This window comes from Prinia subflava, chromosome 4 (assembly GCF_021018805.1).
Source record: "Prinia subflava isolate CZ2003 ecotype Zambia chromosome 4, Cam_Psub_1.2, whole genome shotgun sequence".
NCBI classification, from domain to species: Eukaryota; Metazoa; Chordata; class Aves; order Passeriformes; family Cisticolidae; genus Prinia; species Prinia subflava.
This window is the reverse complement of record NC_086250.1, coordinates 45549999-45570965: the sequence shown is the minus strand read 5'-3', so window position 1 is coordinate 45570965 and position 20967 is coordinate 45549999. Positions and strand designations below refer to the sequence as shown.

Sequence of the window (20967 nt, the reverse complement as noted above, 5' to 3'; positions counted from 1 at the left end):
AGCATTCTTTCTTAATATGAATAAAGTATATTTTTGTGTCAGTCATACATAGCAGTATGAAGAACATGGAAGCTTTTGTTTCACGACACTGAGAGAAACAGCTCCAGTATATTAAAATTTGAATAGAAGAGAAGATCATTAAAGACAGGTTTTTCCCTGATTTTAGTACAGAGGGCTGCACTAATTCATGATGGCTAAGGCATTCCTTCGCACAAATCACAACTGGCTTATTTCCCACAAAAACTCTAGAGCTTGGTTGGAATTCCCTTCTGTGTCCTCTGAGGATTCATTGCCTATGGATTACCCTAACAAAGTAAATGCAGAGCACCAGGAATAAGAAGGCTGTCTGGGGCTACCATATAAGCTCTCTAAAAAAATGGAGAGCGGCTACTCAGTAAAACAGGGAAATGTGACCTCTTGAAGTAATGTGACATTTGATTCCAGAGTCAAGAAAGAAATTTCCAAATTATTTCAAGAAAGTTTGAAATTATGTAGGAATAGTATAAAAAAGAGAGTAGTTTTCTTAGCTGTCAGGGAAGTAATATTTTTTTTTCTTTTCCAGAAGTTCCAGTGTTCCAAATATGTAAATATGGCTCTGTGTTAGAGAAGAACTTTTTGTGTTCATGACATATAGCTCACACAATATAGGAGTAAAGTCCCCAACATCACAACAGCCAAGAACAGTTGTATTTAGGATTTAAATTTTATTTAATTTTTAAATTATATTACTTCTGTCTGAAATGATATATGTTCTCAGTGAAGAAATTTGCATTTTCATTCATTGTTCTCACTTGTCTTGTTTTATGCTCTGTGTTACTGTTGTATTTTACCATTGGCATCTCTCTACTGCAAACAAACAAGATTGCCTTTGCAAGGCAGAAGAATTCAAAGATTTCCAGAATATGCCATATGATTTATAAAAGCTTCATACAAAGTGTGTTTTCCCTCTTTAGGTAAAGCTGTTACATAATTAACATAATAGATCATACTAAAAATTAAGTCATTAATTAGTTTTCAATGGCCAGCTAAAATCAACAACAAAGATACTATTGGTCTTGTCATGGTTAATAAACTTTTGGCCACCTAGAACTTTACAGACATCCTTTTGCTGCAGGCTAGAAACTTGTTTGAACTTAGAGACAGACATGACGTTCTCTGCTCCTGATGTACACGCCCTCTCTCACCTGAGTCAGCCACAGTTAACACCTTATGGTGTACAGCTGGTTGTATTCAACAAGACCTGCTTATCTACAACAGCGTGTTAATTACAATCATGTAGAAGAAACTCTGACTTGAAGATCACTATCAGACCTTCAGCTGAAATGGCTGTCACAGTTTCAGATCCATGCCAGTTTGAAACCATTCACCCCAGTGGAGGTTACCACTATACTGCTGAAGCCTGCAGAGTGGACTGGGTGCAGAGTCCTCACTCGTTTGAGGGTAAAGGCTGCTTACTCAGGAAAATAGCCATCTTTACAAGTACGAATTTTATGAGTGTGATTGCCTAAATTACAGTAAACCAATGTTTAAGATGGTAGTGGATGATACTAAACAGAATGCTGAACATACATTTATAGAACTGAAGATTATCTAACCTATTCCTTAAAAGACACTTTCATGGACAACTAATGTCAGAAGAACAGAAGGTGAAAGCAGTTACTATTTAAAAGACAGGATACCTCATGTCATCAATAAAGTCTTACAAAATAAGATTTTTCCTAGAGCCTGAATTTACCAACAATATTAACTTCTTCCTAAAAAATTTTAAACACCCTCTGGCAGCATACACAAAAATCATTATGAAGTGAGGCAGAAGCTGAGCAAAAATGCTGAGGGTGAAAACACCCAGAACCAAAATGAAATGGGCATGGCTCTCTGCTCTTTCAGGTTTGTGCAGTAATTTAGTCTTATGCAAATGGTTATAAGCCAGACAAAACTCAGAGACTGACAGTGTTTCACTCTCATTTGCATCTCACAAGGCTATGCAGAATAGGACCCTGTGTATGTGAGGAACTCTATGGAATGGCATCACTCCATAAGAATTACACTGTTTTCAGCTCATGCTTTGTAATGCATAATGAATTAAAGTAGGATGGAACAAGTTCTTGGGGGGGGGGGGGGGGGCGGGGAAAACCCTAATGGAATTTCTGTGTACTCTCAATTGACTTTGGTTTTTAAGGTGTTACAAGCTTACAGTAATGTTTTTCTCATATTTTAAGTGTTTTCATGTTCTTCTTCATCTACTTTGACAAATATCATATTGTGCTATGCAACCTGATTGAATTTAGCTGAAGAACTCTAGAAAATGGTTACATACACCTATGTAGACCTACACATGCAGCTAACATGACTGATTACTTTGCATTCCGTAAATAGAAGTACAAAAGGCCTAAACTTGTACAACATTCAAAACAAAATACACCAAAAACATTGTCAGAGTTTAGTGTAAGAAAGTAATACTAAAGTTCAGAGTAGAATGCAAATACAAAACAGCAAGAAGAAAAAAGTCTTGTTCTTTGAAGGCATTATCCAGCTCCCAGGCCTCTAGTGACTTAGCTGGGAACAAGTTAAAGCACTGTGAGAAAAGTTTACATAATAATTTCTACATTTATTTCTGTTTCTTAATGCCTATACACAACTTGGTTAAAAAGCCTGTGGAAGGAATTCTGTGCTGTTGCTGTTGGATTTCTTTTAGCTGGCTTATATCTGAATATATACTATAGAAATACATCAGTTTTTATAAAATTTCTTTATGAGTAAATGTGTTAAATTGAATCCTCCAACTGGCTTACCTGCAGATTCGTTACTGGGCTGCTCATGATAAAGAAGCAGCTGCACAGCGGGTACAGGTGAGCAATCAGGAGTATTCAACCAAACTGGAAAACCTGAAGCCCAACACTCGCTACCATGTAGACGTGTCTGCCTTCAATAGTGCAGGCTATGGACCTCCCAGCAGCACCATTGATGTTGTTACCAGGAAAGCACGTAAGTAAATGGAGCATTAGGTGAAGTATAATCATGTCCATCCATGGCTTCTCATTCGTGCACCAAATGTTCTCTCCTCGTGTGGTATTGCTTCTTAGTCTGAAAATTTCTGCTGAAATTCTCCTTCCTCTCTTTTGTTGCTGAGTATAATGGGGATATCTTACAAAAGGCAGTAAAGAGGCTAAGATTATAGGCTCAAAGGAGGATTGTCTGAAAGCTCAGATGAGGTTTCTCAGGGATTTTACAGCTGGATCTTGAAAAGCCAAAGGGATAGAGACTGTATAACCTCTCTGAGAAACCCATTCCAGTCCTGACATATTGAGAGCATCTAGTCTGAGACTCTTAGTCAATATTGTGCATTTTTGTTACTCATCTTCCTGCCATGCCATCCAAGAGCTTGGATCCTTTTTGATAAGCTCCCTACCAGGACAGGGAACTCTTAAGTCCCCTCCAAAACTGTCCTCCAGGGTGAACAAGCACAGCTCTTTCACCTTTCCTTCACAAATCAAGTGTTCCAGATCCCCCCACCAGGTTAGTATTGCTCTGTTGAACTCACTCCAGATTACCAGTGTCTTTCAAGATTGGGAATCCCAAAGCTGGACATGATACTCTAAATGATGAGCAGTTGAGACCACCTATTACTTGGGCATCTGTACACTGCCTTTCTGTTTAGTAAATAGCAAGAAGGATTCTGATGATTAAAATGTGACCAGCTGCCATTTTCAACACCAGCAGAGCAGCAGATTCAGGCAACCTTGAGAAGTGAGTGATCTGAATCTCACCCTAGAATTAATATACTGTAACAGGTTTTTTGAATATTGCTCCTGAGTCAGAGGATAGGATTGACTGAGCAATGTAAGAAAAGCATTTTGTGTATTTAATACAATTACCTGGGCTAAAAATGCATGCAACTAATTTGAGGATCTCTATCAATAAATAATGTATTATGCAACTTGCATCTGCAGGGTTCATTAATAAGAGTCCATTTTGTAAGCTTATTGTGTAAGTTATAATTAATGGTTTCTGGAGTGAAGTACTTCTGTTTCTACTGAACTGAGTTAAACGATGCAGAAATGGCTGTAAATAGTTGATTAAACATTTGATCCCAATGAATAAATATGACTTACGCCACATTTCTGGGAGATTCTGAAGGTAATTGCGTGGTCAGCAACACATTGAAGGGTAATGCTGACCACTTCCATTCTGGCAACACAGAAGGGCAGACCCAAAATGCAGCCACTGCACACAGCCATCCAAAATTGCCTGGCTGGAGCTGTAGCAGTTCATTCCAGGAAGGAGAGTATCCCTTACTCATAGATATGGCAGTCTAATGTCCATTTTCAAATTTTTACATTTTTACGTGTCTTAATAAAAATGCTACTGAACATTTATGAAATCTCATTTATGTGTACATTATACATATGTTGCTTTTCAGCTCCAAGCCAACGTCCAAGAATTATCAGTTCTGTAAGATCTGGTTCAAGGTACATCATCACCTGGGATCACGTGAAGGCAATGTCAAACGAGTCTGCTGTTGAAGGATACAAAGTATGATATCTGAAATATTTTTTATCTTTATGTATGCTTCATGTAGTGAAGTATATAGACAGTGTTGAATTTTTGTACGTAATCAGACTTACACTTATATACACACACATACTTGAATGCTGAAGAGGAAGGTAACATGCTCAGCAGTCACAACCATCCAGTAGGCCTAGGGCAAAGCCAGTGGGCTTAGTCAGTATGATGAGAAAATAGTGAGGCACCAAAATTCATTTGGGTGGTAAACAATATTATGGGAAAGTTCATAGCAGTCACTGCAAGAATCATTTCCCACATGATCACATTTATTATCTGTTGGCTCAAAATAATGCATAGAAAAGTTGTAAACTTTGTAGTTTTTCCTTACATCAGTATATGTTTTTCCAGTTTCCCTTTCCCACCTCCATGAGGGCTACAGTTCCTGGAACATGAGTTTTTAAGGTGTGAGAAGGTAGAGGAAGGGACTTCATCATTAGATGCAATTACTCTGTAACCACAGCAAGTGTATATACTGGCTATAGGGCATATAGAAAACTTCAGATATTAAGTCCTATTTAATGTTGCTGCTTGCTTAGCAGTAAGAAAATTAGTATCATATTGTTCATTTGCAAATTTGGTTGAGGAGTTGAACTCCTTCCTGGGATTTGCTGATAGTGTTTCACAGAGATTATTTCAGAAAGAAATGAGATCTTTTCTAAAGGTCCCACAAGACATATACCATCCCATTTGCAATAGTTTAGCATCATTGAGAGTTAATAATAAAATTGATAATTGTTTCATTTATGAAAATGATTATAAATTTGATGTGAGAAAACCCAGCTGAGTTCTCATATTTTGATTTGGTGGTCTCTGCCACCCTGCATTATTATTTTCCATCACTTAATTACTTACTTTGAGTGTAAGTGCTGAAATTATTTTTCAAAAGGTGGCATAATTTTGTAACAGAAAATGAGAAAACATTCTGTCTAGATTCACTTCTTCACTTCATGTAAATATGGAAAAAGGTTGTATTAGCCACTAAGTATGTATATATATGATGTTTCGTATGAACAAAAACCCAGTACTTTTTCAGTGACACACTGTACATATATAAATGTATCTTCATGGAAATGTAACATTTGAATAACTGCATTTACCATGACTTTCCTAGGTACTGTATAGGCCAGATGGACAGCATGAAGGCAAGTTGTTTTCCACTGGAAAGCACACGATAGAGGTCCCAGTCCCCAGCGATGGTGAATATGTTGTTGAGGTGCGAGCACACAGTGAAGGAGGAGATGGAGAAGTAGCCCAAATAAAAATTTCAGGTGAGCAGATAACTTCCCTTTTCTTTGCCACACTTCTTGGAAATCTTGGACTGAGTTCCTCTTGCATGCTATTGAGAGATGGGCACATCCAAAATTGGAAAGGTAGCCCTTCAGCAGTGGCTGTACTGAGAATAAGAGTAAAACTGAGGATATTTCTGAGGACTCAGAGCACTTCTGTAGCAGTCCAGCTCAATCCTGAAAGCACTGCCAATCTTCCAAATACCAGACTGCTTTTACTGGTGGCCCCAGTTAGGCTGCCACTTCTATTAGTGTCCTACAAGCATAGCTAAATGGTGCAGGCCTCAGGATCCAGGTGTCAGCTTGCAATAGCCTCATAGTTCCTAGTACCTTTTGCTTCTAGCTCATTCCTCTGTCAACAGTTGCTAAAAGGAAAATAATAGAGAAAAGGAGTGCTCCACAGTGATGCACAGATCACAGTTGCACTTCTCAGTGAAAAGGGGATCTGTGGCACAAAAACAATAAATAATCAATGAGAAACTCCACATGCTCTAATTCAGAGTGGTCTGGATGATCAGCAAGGAAGAGAAAGGACCATGGCTTAGGATAATTCAAATTGGGCTCAATGCTGAGCCACAGTTGGTAAGTTAAGGCAACTGCTGTCTTCAGGGTATGTCCTAAGGATTTTTGTATCAAATACACATCACAACCTACCACTGGTGTGGTGCAAGGACTCTTTAGGTCACAGCTGGTAGATTACAGACCAAAAGCATCATGTCAGTACAATGTCAAGCCCAAGCTGATCAGTCTTGCCAAGACTCTGACCTGTCCCAAGTATGTGCAGAATTAGCATAACTGGGAGAGTTACCACCCTTCAAATGCTGGTTTGCAGAGTTTTGCTCTGAAGTGTCTTCCACATTGCAGACAAGTTCTCATTCATAAATTCTACCATACACCAGCTAGACAGACAGGGACCGGGCCTCTGGTGACCCAGACAGAGGAAGCATTCCCTGGACTCAGTTTAGGAAAGTTTGAAAAAGAGACAAAAAGGCAAGGTAATCTCTTTGGAATATATAGTATGCAGCAAATCGGGCAAGAATTTCAAGTTATTTCTAGGCAGGTTTTCCAAAAAGCAGAACAAAGTACAGTTTTAACACCTACACATGGCAAATTGTGTCTGCTAATTTTTATTCTTAAGGAAATCTTTCCGTAATGCATCAGGGTTTAGAATAATTGCCCCGAAAGAATGGTAGTGATTTTTTTTCATTAAATTATGCTTTTTCTCAGAGAATTGCAAAGAAGAGAAGATGCAGTTTGATAGGAATGCATGCTTTGCTGATTGATTGACCAAAATAGAAGTTACATACTTACACAGAGATGTAAACAATAGCTAAAGCAAAACATAAGACATCTTAACAAACTCAGAGAGGAGTATTGCCTTACATGACCTTTAGACATCTGCTTCCATAGTTTGCAAACCTACCTAATTTTGTGCAGAAATGAATGGGGAGAATTAAGCAGATAGGGCAGACGTTCCAAATAGCCTTTATGCTGATCAGGAATGGCCAGATCTTATACAAGGAGAGTCCACAACACCGGTGTGTCATCCAGATGGGTGTTTTCCTGCTGTTCACTGGGTATCAAATCCAAAGTCATCTACATAACATGGCTGAGTTAGGTGTCTAAGCTCCTATTATAATCAGTTGTCATCTAGGGTGTAATTCAGCGTGTTAAACAAAGCTTGTAGTATTTTAGATGCCCAAGTTTACCAGGGACATCCACAAAAATCTGACAGGCATGGCATGAAATATAGGGGACCTGAGGCCTTCTGGATAGGCAGGTTGTGTTGGTTTGGGACAAATTTGGAAGAGAACTTCCAAAGGGATCACTTAAAGAACAAAATTCACCTGTCCTTCCCTCCACCTGTTCAGGAGTCTTTCTTCAAAAAAAGTGGAAAAACTGTTTATTTAACAAGCAAAATATTTATAAGCATAAAAAAATGAATAATGTTAAACAATAAAGCCTGTCACTTTTTTGAAGAGAGGCAAATTCAGAAAGTCCTTCTGTGGTTCAGAGTGAATCCTCTGTGGGTGTTTTTTGGCTGTTTCTCAGTCCCCCCGGCGCTGGAATGAAGCATCCTGGGCCCCCAGTGGGCCACAGGCATGAGCTCCCGGTGGTTTTTATGGGTTTTTGGTCCAGAGCAGGTTTGAACAGTTCCAGGAAAAGAAAAAGGCACAGTCTAGGAACTTCTCTGCCTCAGCTAGCTAAAAAACTAACTAAAAGCAAATGAGAGCTCTCTCCTGCTCCCTATTTCTGCTGCAGACAACATGCACCGAGAGAGAGCTGAAGCTCTTAACTCTGTGTTTGAGTAAAGCTGTGAAAGAACTCCACTGCTTTTTCTTCTCCGCCACTTTGCTCTCAGATCTAGTTTTAAAGGCACAAAACCTATTTCTGGGCTAAACAGACAAATAGGAATACAATTCAACATCATAATGTCACCCCAGGACACAGGTGGAGGCCAGACGGGACACCAGAAGACATCTTTTATCCTATATGTCAAGTTCAGGTGCACTAACTGGCCCTGGGAGTCCTAACATAGAAACTAAAATTGTAGCATGTTTTAATTAACATAATTACATCTGAAAGTCAAATGGAAAAGAAACTAGGAGATTTTATTTCTCTATTCCTTGTTTAAGGGAAAAACTTCCTTTTTGTTTCCTCATCCTCATCCATCTCACAGAAAACCTAGTACCTGCAGAAGGGGCAGGCAAGCAGCTACTTTGCTCTCGTGTAACCAGTCAGCTTCCAACAGGATACACTATTTTAGTTGAGAGTGATATAAACTAAGTTTACCAAACACATCCATTTCTTTTTAGTGAACATCTTGAAATAAAAGTTCTTATCATAAAATCACTTTCTGTATATGCGCATTCCGGCATACATCTGTAATCAGTGTAAAATACAGCCATGATCTTTTGTATTTTATTGGTCAGTGCCTGTGGTAGAGTAAGGAGCTTGGGGATATTTTTCAAGCCCATGATGGTAAATTAATGAGCTACACAATTTAAAATTCATTCTTGAGTTACCACAGCCAAATGAAGGTTGGAATGACTTGTTTAACCAATGTAGTCTTTTCTGACAGTTAATAATAGGCTTATCTGTTTCCTTTGAAATACAATAAAGGCTGACATTTTTTTTTTCTCTTGCATGATTTTTGGATTGCATGCTTTGTCATATTACTAATATTAGTGTAATCAAAACAATCTTACAATCAGTAGAAACTAAAACCATATGGTGCTATGGCTCTTTTTTCACTTCACTTGTGTAACTGCACTGGCCTCAGTGCAGTTGCTTTATGCCAGAGTAAGGAAAAATAGAATCAAGCTCTCAAGTTTTAAAATTCCATCCAGGGTGGGCAAGAGGGGAGGGTTACTCTTCTCATTTGGATAAATATTGGGGAAGAAAGGAAAATACTATAAACCTTGAGCTTCACATATGAAATCAGGTTAATGTCTCAGTTTAAATAGTGACATGGACAAAGAATAATTTATGTATTTTTTATGCTTATAGCAAGAGAACAAAATTACAGTTTCTCTGTGTTCATTGTACACATATATATAAACATATGAAGTCCATTTGCCAGAGGCATGTTTTAGGATCCTGAAATAGTATTTACTTTGAAGTACAGCTCTTTCAAAGGAAAATCCATAAATTTTGCCTGTACTGATTTACAGATCCTTTTAATTATTTATCTTTTTATTTTTTCAATTACTCTTTGAAAGGGGACAAATGTTTAGTCATTCCCTTTCCATATAGTTATAATCACAATCTTTTGGTTGTGATCTGAAAATGACCATCTGTTGCAAAGATTGTTACAGTAATAAGAGGAAGAGAACATAGGTAAAAATAGTAAATAGTACTGAAGAAAACATATCTAGCTGGAGCATGACAGTCCTTTGTTACTCACCTTGGAACTTCTTATGCATCTGGTATAAGAATATAGCAAAAAGCTTCTACTAAATTAAAAGTACATTTCCAAAAGAGCTCTCCTCTAAAAGGAAAGTAATTTTCAAAATGCATTTGCTGTTGTCTCATGACTCAAAAATTATGTAGAAAATACTCAGAATGCCCTGTAATCTGGTACATACATGTACTTAAATCAACATATTTTATTCTCTGGTATTTGTCTTGATTTTTCTTCATCATCACATTTCATTTCATCACAACTCTAATTTACTGGTATTGCATCTTTCCAAGCCTTAGTGTGATTGAATAAGGTAACAATTCCATACATTACAACATACTCAGTGATAAAAAAAGCATTTTCTTGAAAAGCTATAGTTTCATTAATTTCAATTTCTCTTTTTCTTCTATTCAAACTCAGATTTTAGACAGATAGTGGGAATATTTTCATATCTAGTTATGTTTTCTGAGTCTGCACTGTCCTGAGATAATCCCTGTTTCCTTTCTTCCTTTCTGTAGTGACTTTAATGCACAATTTCAGATTTTTTTCTGCCTTGTTGAAGAGAAGACCAAATTGAAGCTGATCTGTCCTGTTGGACTAATTTATTTCCTTTGATGCTTGCCAGTCTATTATTTTCATTATCTGCATATTTTTCATGTTGCTCTCCTGTCGTAGGTGCTGCTTGTTCCCACTGATCATTCCTTGCAATGCTGCAGTACTCAGGGAGCAAAGGGAGGGAGGCTGTGCCACCATTTTGCACCTGAAGAGCTTCTTGCCCATTGCACCATGTGATTTTTAAAATGTGGACTATTTTCAAGTCAAAACGAGTGAGACATCTGGTATATAGTTGAGCTGAATTTATTTGTGAGAAAAATTCACAAATCCCTATTTTCTTGAACAAGGAGGAATAGAATCAGAATCAGACCTCACTCAGAAATCCCCAGACATGCCAGCTGGCCAAAGAAGATCATCTGCATAGGTCACAGGAGAATCTTCCATGCCTTTGCTGTGTGCACAACTTTACAAGAGTACATTTTATAAAAAAATATTACCAGTGGTCTTCTACTCTACTCTCCATGCAAAAGAATGTGTAATGAATATTAGTATATGTGAAGGGGAGGAGGTATTTGAAAAACAGCCTGTGCTTATTGACAGCTAAGTAATAAGCCAATGACTGAAAATGCTCTGATTTTTCTTGGAGCCCATGTCTTCTTTTCATGTTGGCAGCCCAGGTCTGTGGCAGGGCTAGAGTCAATGAAAAAGAAGCCCCAGCTGCTGACAATGCCAAGGTTCCAGGTGCTATTGCCAGAACAAAACAAAACGTTTCCTTGACTCTGAATTTTCAAGTAGAAGAGGACAGACTAACATCATGGGGTGGAAAAACCACCCAGATCATCAGCAGCAATTCAAATATGTTTTTCTTAGGATAGTTGAAGCTGTTCCCCAGATGCACAGCAAACCTTAGCACAGCACAAAGCATGGGGAGATGGACAGACAGCTTTGTTTCCATCCCATACATCTACTCTGCTGCAAAAACAGTAAATCACAGAGTTGTGAATCACTCAATAGTGCCTTTCTTGAAAGGTTTATGGCACAGGCAAGAGGAAAATTTCCTCGTGCACAAACAAAGGTTTCCTAGACAAGGGAAAGTTGGACTCATGATTTAGTAATGATGCCAGTGATGCCAGATAAGTATATTATAATTAGTTCAGTTATTTTCCATTTACCATGAACAGGGATAACAGAATTTAAATCATGTCAGCTGATACTACCTATTTCTTTTGCAGTAGTGTTTTATGAAGACAGTTGTCCCAGGTCCAGCTGGGACAAGAGCAATTTCTTTCCAATAACCAGCTGAAAGAACAACAAACTCATTTCTTTATTTTATGCAGTTTAGTTTAACCAAAAGAAATTATTATTCTCCCCATTTCTGTTCTTCTGTTCTACTTAAGTAAACACTGAGAAAACAGATACAAATGAAGCCTAATAGTTGATAAAGAAACAAATGAATGGAACAGGCAAAAATCCCTTCATTTTTTTCAGGTGACCTATTTTTTGCACATTAGTGGACAAACTGAGACACAAGAAACAGAATATGAGAAGGCTTTGTAATTAACCTTTTTTATAGTAAAAAAGAGAAATAAAAACAAGACAGCTCTAATGGAATATACGTCCTTGGATCCCGGACCAAAAGGAGAGTATTATTTACAGGAAAATGGGTAGGAGTTTGGTCATTCTTTCAGAAAAAAAGAAATCTGTTTTGCAAAACAGACACAAAGGTAGACTGTCATGAATGAGTTTTTAGGTTGTTTAAAGAATCACCACCAAAGGTATCAGCAAAAGCAGATTTAATGTAAAAATGAAAGCGTGACAAAGTTTATTTGCAAGGTTCACTCTTCTACTTACTAGGTGGACAGAACACATAGAGAAAAATCAGAACAAAATCTAAAATCAATCAGTCTAAAATTAAAATCAACCTAAAATTATCTACATGCAGGCAGGGAATGAAAAAAGGTATGGATGGGGAAGATAAAGATAAAAAGGAGTAAGGGAGACTCTCCGATTGTGTCAGAAGGTTTCAAGGTGACCCTCGTATCAAACTTAGCCTTGGACTTGACCAACAATTTAGGCCTAAAGGTCTTAGCAGTGATTAATCAATAGCCTAACTTAAACAATTTAAGAAAAGATTCTGTAGAATTTACTGTGAGCACATCAGTAACTCTCTTGGAGGCCTGACTTATGAATCTAACATACTGACAAACCTAAGAGAGCAACATTCACAGTACGTTTGCTATGGCATGTTCACACTCACATGCACCAAGACCTAAAGGAATATGTAATTCCTGTTGAGTTCAGTGAAGAGCTCATGTTGAATGCATTTGCATGTTCTCAACAGGCAGAGGGTTGAGGCTTAAGCAGTTGGATTATCAGCCAGGCTCTGTCCTTGTCATTACCAGCAGTCCCTGAGCTTAGCAAACCTGGGAGTTTGCTGGCTCTGAGGGGCTCCACTCAGATGGAGGCTGCAGCTTGCTGTCATCTGGGAGAGCTCAAAGGTCCTTTTTTTTCCACAATCCGATATGAAAAGACACTGATGTTGGGAAAAGGGCCAAAAATATCATATATAAAGATAAGTAACATTTAAAGAAAATAATGATGTAACAAATTGTCACAAAGGCTTAGTAATTACATCACTGGTTTAATGCCTGTTTCAGTTAGGCATTGATTTCATTTCTTTTGAGTGTATTTGGAAGACTGTTGCATAGTTTTCAAGATGTCAGTAAAATTTAGGATCTCCTTTCAAAAGTGTAAAACTTCATCCTGGATGTTATGTGATTGAGATGGCAACAGAGAATTTAAAGAACTAATAGAAAGCTGTGGATTAGTGGGACTTTAGAGGGAGTTCCTGTGATATGTAAAGATCTTGCTGAAGAAAAAGCCATCCAGCCGTTCTTGTTTTCATTCAGTCAGACAGATAAACAACCACTTGTGTGAGAAAAGCTCCTCAGGAGACAGAAAAAAAGTTAGGTTAACTACATGCATTGCATACAGATTTTATTTGATGTTAAACTACAATCTGACTACATGTTTCTATAGATAGTTTAGTCCTAAACTTTAAAATATCAACTACAGGAATTCTATATCAGATGGTAGTAAAGCCTGTGCAAGATTTCACTATTTATGCTTGGGACTGTTGAGGGGGGGAAAAAAAGAAAAATCCACCAAAAAAAAACCAACCAAACAAACAAACAAAAAAACCCCACAAACCACAAAAAAAAAAATTAAGGGCATGTGTTTTGTTTCTTTAAAAGAAATGAGGACTCTTGATAATAAGTTCACACATGGTGCATTAGAGAGGTAGTTGGGTTGTGTGATGCTGATTTGGTTTTGACACTGACTTTGAAGGCTTTAGTTTGCAATTGCTTGCATTGTGGATCCATAAAATGATGGTTGAGAGATCACACATTATAAAACTGAGGAGAGAAAGAATCTTTAGGCATTACATATATCCAGCTCATACCTGGCTAGACTTCAGAGGGAGCTTAATAAACCTTCTCTTTTAATTTACATCCATATGTTTATTTGTACACATCCATTAAGTCTATATCTGGCATTTCTCTAGCTTTTAAAGGTTGATAAAACTGACAGATCACAATTGTATTACTGCACAGAATTAAATCTTGTAGTCTGTTCTTAGGCAAAACTTTTCTTGGCTTTCATTCATGAGCCATAGGAGGAGTGTATTGGCTGTCAGGCAAGGGCGAATAGTGTTTCCAGTAAGATATGGTTCCTCACATGTAGGTCAGTAATGTAACAAGAAAGAAAAAGATGATCTGTTTAATGTACATTGACCTGCTAATGTTCTGTTAATGTGCTCTCCAAGGGTAGGATTTGCTTTATTTAAGAAGGCTGGTAAATATATCTCTGCAACAGTGTCTAAACCTTGTAAGGAACTGCTATAATGAGTTGAATTGCTAACTATTCTGGAACAGTAAGTACATCTCAGGGGAAGATTCATTATTCCTTTCTCTCTGTAGAATTGCAACATGCAAACAGATGTTTCCTCATACTTGCATATCATTCAACTTCAGTCATCAAACTTTTTGTCTTGTTTTCCTCTATTAGAACCGTTCAAAATATTTGTTTGTGTCTTTCCAACTGCATTATCTTGGTCTGACAAAAACAGAATACATTTTCTGTGGATATTCTTAAACACAAAACCTGGTGGGGGTTTTTTTCCCTATAGCTTCATTCATTAAGATATTTAGGAATAAAATACTTACTTGATATTCAGGAATAAAAGCTAAATATTAATGTGCCTCATAAATCACTAAAAAATAAGATGAATATACCCCTGTACTTTCACAGTTTGTCATGCTGTGCTTGTTTTTAGGCCTGCTGAAATTTCTGCTGTTCAGTTTGTGTATTACTTTCTCAGTATGGTTTTTCTTCATTTAACATTTTCTGGAGAGCTGTCCAGTGCGTCTGTTCCTCAGGACGGTCAGCATCAGCCACAAGCCCTTTTGTGCTTAGTGTTCAACAGCAAGGCGAGCGGGGAGCTGGGTCCTGCACTGCCCATCTACCACCCTGCTACAGACAAGCCCTCTCTGGAATGAGAGAACAGCCAATTCTCAGGCTCCTTTGGCCCATCTCCAACACTGACAGCCAGGCACAGTTTGGCTGAGTTATTTTCTCACATAGATTCTTCTTAACAGGGAGCCGGACCATCACAACACAATCCACTTAACAATAGCAATTCTTATTTCTGCTTGCCAGAGTGAGTCACGTAAAATTTGTAAGCTGTAGATTAATATTTTATGTCTTAAAATATTTGTTTAAGAAATAGCCTTGTGTCTTTAACAGGCGTAAATGCCACACTGCTAGAAGTCAGCCATCTGGACTTTGTAATCAGGCAGGTAAACAAACGGACCAGGCTCTTTGACATCTCTCAGATTATTGCTGTTCATATGAGCATTAACATTTCCAAAGGTGTCTCTTTGCTTTGTCACATTTCAAAGACTCCATTAATTTTGTTTTCACATGCTTAAATATTTATTTTGACCTTTTGCCTCTGGGTATAATAACCTCCTGGCTTGTCGGACTGGCCAAATCAAAATATACTGATGTGTCCTGAATGGCCTTGTTTCTTGTATAAACATAGTGCACAAACATGCAGCTCTTGCAGAAGAAAAGAGTGACTCCTCTGCCATACTGTAGCAAGTCTCTTTGTCCATTTTAGATTATCCATACAGGTAGGGGCTGTGCTGAGATGTGGCAGCTGGTTTCCAGCCTCCATACTCTGTGGGCTTCAGGATTATTCTCTCCATTGCAAGTGGTGCTGAAGCAGAACCAAGTAAGACCAACATTGTGTTGTTTTCTGTTCAACGCACAGGTGCCGCTGTTGGAGTACCAACTCTGCTCCTGGTCCTAGTGGTGCCTGCCCTGAGTGTCCTTGCCTGCTCGGGATTCTGAATGTAGCTGGATTTACCTTGTCCTCCACCTAACACAAAGGACTCCCTGTGAAGATGAGGACCACGATTCTTTTTGATTCCTGTGGCACCATCCTAAGCCAAATAAATTACACTTTAAAAAGAGTTACCCTACCAATTTCCTATGAACTTTAAGAGGACTGAGGCATCCAGGAACTCCTTCATGAAGTAAATCAACTTTTGAACGGCTAAGAAATATTTTTAACTTGTTCCAATATGCCTTATAAAACACTTATGCTGATCTGTGACAGTTGCATGATTCGGTCCAATGGGGCAAGTTACAGTGTTAAAACCCAATAACATAGGCTGTACAGTGAAAGTAAAATCACCATACGTAGGTGCTTTAACTTGAATAACAAATTGTGAAATATAATAGAGATTGAAATGTTGATTGTATGTGATAAATGTAAGAGTACTACGTCTGTCTGTACTATCCTATATGTTTCGTGTACTGCATATTTTTGAATAGCCCCGTCATCATTTATTGGGATTACTGATGTTTAGAGAGACAGTCAAAGCAAAAACATTTCATTATTTAGAGCTATATTTCTTGAGGTTATTGGATAGAATTTGAAGGAATTGAAATAAAAGTCAGTGATAAGGATTTTTTTTTTTTGTTTTAAATATGTTCAGAACACCCGAGACATGGATAGCATGCTCAGCTTAAAGGAATTTACCTGTGCTTCACTGACCCGAGAATTGTTATATTCTTTTCTTAAAAGAATTCTGTTGAAAAATTCTGTTACGATAACTGTTGCTGGTTTTGGGAGTCAAATGTCAGCTTTCAGGGAAGCAGCGTAATGTATTGGTTTTGGTTTAGTCTTATTCCTATTGTGATTATTAAGGTAGCAATATAACACTTAGGAGTTTGGAGATGGAAGTCCATGCTAAGATCAGTCAAGTGGACCATGAAATGGTAGGAAACGTATGTTATTTTTTAAAGGGAAAAGATTTAAAATATAAAATAAGAAAAAGATATACAATAAATGGCAAAAGCAGAGTAGCACAGTAAAAAAAATTATTATATTTACATTTTTATGCTGCAGACACCAGGTGTTACCTTCCTGTATTGAAGGCGTACATTTGGGAGAACTATATGCTTTTTCAAGAACTTGATATTATTCTAATGTTCATAGTGTTGTAAATAAGAGTTTTAAAATTCTGAGACCACTTCTCTATTTGATAGAGTACCGGATGATCCAACTGTGTGTTAGTACGTGAAAGTCAGATCCCAACTGTTAGTCAAAGCTACATGTTTACTATGGCCTTTTCAAAATGGGAACTCTATTAGAGATAGAGAATGTTTTTGTTCTGACTGTGTCTAGAGTGTTTCAGTGCTGGGTTTCTTTGTTGGTTTGTTTGGGGTTTTTTAAGTTGTTAAAGAAATGAACATTCCTTTCATTTTCCATGGTATGCTGGGAATTAGTTTGAGTGTGAATGATGAAGAAACACAGTGATGTTGAATCAGCTGGCTCAAGTAATAGTGCAATGTCTGATGCTTCAAGAATAAGCTTTGAATCATATTTTATTAGCACAACCTTGCTAGCTACTTAGAAATAGATTTTATCTTTTTAGAACTGATACTGTAGAGGTCCATAATAATATTTACATGAAGCAAGGATAGGTCTATTAATAATTTACACCCCTTTCTTTTATTTGTATAATTTTGTACTATATATTTACATGTAAAAGTGTAGAGTCTTCATTAATAAATATCAATAATATGGTTTTAGTTTGATTTTAACTATTTGTTACAAGATGAAAATTTTTTAAATAGGCAAAAGTGATAACTCCCCTATAGAGGAATGTCAGTGTCAAACACTACTGAGTTTCATAAATTGTATAATTATTTGAAAGAGAAATGAGCTGTCTTCATACATAAGAAACTTATATGCTATAAGCCTTCTGTACAAAAAAATGTGGTTTATTGTGTTTCATTTGGTTTTGTTCTTTTGCAGTATGACTCATTTTTATATAATATACAACCGCAAGTACATCTTTTGCCAAATGCATGATTGCCTTTTACTTTTCTAATACATGGTGTAAGAAGCAAAACTGTTTCGTTTTTGCATGGAAATGACCTGGAAAGGAAAGCCACTTCTCTTTTTTTAAATCAGCAACATGGATGAAGTAGGTGTCACATACTGATCGGATAGTTGAAGACTTTTCTGTTTCACGTAATTGTGTAAATTTGACTGGGACCTTCAGCTTCAAATTGTTGAAATTGTCAAGAAAAACTAACTAATGTATCATCTGCTTTAAAATGCAAGGTTCTTAATTAAAGTTTATATAGATAGACATATTTGTTGTTTCTTTATATTTCAGGAAAATTGATATTGCTATTATTTGATACTGATGAATATTGAACTGGTTTTTTAGTTCCTTTTTATCTTTTCTTTTCAAATGAGTAGAACAGGACTGTGCTTTGTCCTTTTTATGAATGAAAAGTAAATGACAATTAAATAAATGTATTAATGTTACTTCAAGTATTATAACTGTCTTTTGAATTGGAGCTTTCTAATTTCATAACAGTGGTCATCTGTGATAGTAAATGTGTGGTATAGAATGAAGTCCTCTGTATCCTTGCCCTGCCTTCTTGTGACTATTGCTGGAGTTAAGGAGCTTTTCTGAATGATTTGCTTTGATTATAGGTAATACAGATAGAAGGATCTAAAATCAGTAACAGCATCCTGAGAGCTTTTAGGCACTTTTGGAAGCAAGAGATAACTGAGGAGAGTGTTTTTTCAGGCAACATTTTCTGTTCCAGTAGATACATGTCATGATTTAACCCCAGCCAGCAATTAAGCCTCACACAGCTGTTCACTCACTGTCTGAATATGAGTGGAGAGAAAATCAGAAGAGTAAAAGTGAGAAAGCTCGTGGATTGAGATAAAGACAGTTTAATATGAAAAGAAAAAGCAGTGCACAGATGCAGAGCAAAACAAGGGATTCACTCACCACTTCCCATGGGCAGGCAGGTGTTCAGCCATCTCCCTGCCAGGGAAGCAGGGATACATCATGGATAACTGTGACTGGAGAAGACAAATGCCATCACTCCAACTGTTCCCCACTTCCTTCATCTTCCCCCAGCTCTGTATGCCGAGGATAGTGTCGTATGGTCTGGGATACCCCTTTGGTCACTTTGGGGTCAGCTGTCCCGGCTGTCCCTTCCCACCTCCTTCTGCACCCTTCTCCATTTCTTCCAGAGATGATCCATTTGTCTTTTTACCTTTTCTACCACTGATTGCTTTTGCTTTGGCATTTAAAAATTCCTATTATTTCCAAAAACAGAAGAAAGGAGAGAATGCACAGAAGTCCTCATGAATGGAAAATAAAAAATGGTGTTCACATCTCAAAGAGAAGTAGCACTGTCTTTTCCTGCCAAGCTAACATGTTCGTCTTTTCCTTTAGTGTCAATTAACCAAGTCTAAAGATCATGAAAAGACACATGAAAAGTACCTCCTTCACCTTAGCTGGTCTTGACTCTGGTTTATTGTCTTGATAAATATGAATAATACTGGAAGTTATGCCAATTTTTATTCTCCAAAACACTTTAAAAGCTCATGATTTAGGTGGTAACTTCAACAGGAAAGCCCCAGTGAGCACTGATGATTGGGTTCTTCTGGTCTATATTTAAAGAATCTAATCATGTCTTTAACACCTGATGCCTTTGATCTTTACTGTGTTGCCACAGCCACCAGCTGTCTGCTGCACAAAAAGGTGTGACATAATTTCTATCTCAAAGTAGGCACCACACATGACAATATGTAATATCATCTGCTGGCAAAGAGGCAAATCCAAACAGAGAATACAAAGATACTGACTGGGCATCATCCCTCCTGGCAGTCATGGTGCAGCTCTTTGCCTGTGTCACCTCTGTCCTTCAGCTGTTTGACACCTGCAGGAAACAGCACACAGAGGAGTGTTTCCATCGCATTGGGATGGTCCAGCTCAGGCAAATTTAGAACCTCTTTGGTGGCATGCAGCTCCCAGTGGGCACATGCCAATGGCTCCAGGGGTCATTACCTAACTGCAGGCTGGTCTTCAATCCTTCAGGAGGTACCCAGAGGATGTGGGCCCAGGACAGTGGAGAGCACACAGACAAGCAGAGGCGTCCTCAGAACACAAACCTCTGGCCAGACATGGAAATAGTGCCCTGGCCTCAGAAACGATACATCCAGCACAAGCCACTGAATTCTCTTCAATGGGAGGAGAGAAGCAAATGTCTTCCATCATAAAGGTCCGTATGATGTGAACAGGGAGGATTTCAGCATCCAGTGAGCCCTGAAATGAAGAGCCTTTGGAAGTGCACAGCAGCTTGGACACACATGCCAAGAACTGCTAGCTGCACATGGACATTCATTTCTGATTCTCACAGGGCGAAACACATTAAAAACCATCAAAATCCCAGAGGCACTAAACTGGGAATTCATCCCATCCAGACAGCTCTCAATGAACAGCTGCCTGCAGTTGCCTGCAGCGTGGTAGCAATCCTGGAACATGGTAAGTGAATTGGACTGATGGAACAAAATGGTGTTTCCAAGCCACTCAAATCTTGTGTTACCCACACCATTCATCAGGCACTGTTCATGGCCAGGGCTTCTCCCAGGACTGATTTTCAGATGGCACAGTCCTGAGCCACGCCAGAGCCTCTGGCAGTGGAGGAGTCTGTGTCCCAAGCTGGCACTATCAGCTGCAGGCTGGGTTTGTAAGTTTTCAGTTTAAAATCTTCAGGGTTACTGTAGTTCCACAAAAGCTCAGTCCTTGCTATTAATTTATGTCTAACTGCAATTCAGAAGGGAGTGGAGACATGCACAGGGCTTTAGGGAAAGACTCTCTGTGATGAGGTTTTTGCTGACCCACCTTTTGTGCTTCAACATTAAACTGCTATTATTTGTCTTGTGAGTCTATGACAAGCCAATAATATTCATGAAGTCGTATGTTGTTTTCTCTGCCCAGAAGGTTTTTAGCTATAGATACTGAGAAGCAAGTATTTTTCAGATCTCTGTGACAGGACTGAAGCAGTTAATTATGCATCCTTATTTAACTCTACTCTGACAGAATAATGCATGTCAGACTCCCTGTGGATCTACCTGCAGCTCTGTGAGCTGCTGAAAATCATCCAGTTCTTCACGATGCTTCTCTGAGCCTGCTCTGACAGAGCACCAGAGTACCACTGCAGGCCTCTGATGTGTGTGCTGAAGCCAGGATGATGTCTCTGGCA

At 38.2% G+C, this 20967-nt stretch overlaps 1 protein-coding gene across 1 annotated transcript in view; it reads left to right on the top strand.

Moving 5' to 3' along the window:
* The window catches only part of CNTN1 (contactin 1), a 227315-nt gene extending 209082 nt beyond the window's left edge, over positions 1-18233 (top strand). The window contains exons 21-24 of the mRNA XM_063396635.1: positions 2799-2985; positions 4421-4533; positions 5678-5834; positions 15647-18233. Of these exons, the coding sequence (XP_063252705.1) occupies positions 2799-2985; positions 4421-4533; positions 5678-5834; positions 15647-15726 (537 nt within the window). The 3' untranslated portion in view covers positions 15727-18233. The remainder of the gene's footprint in view (positions 1-2798; positions 2986-4420; positions 4534-5677; positions 5835-15646) is intronic.
* The last annotated feature ends 2734 nt before the right edge of the window (positions 18234-20967 follow it).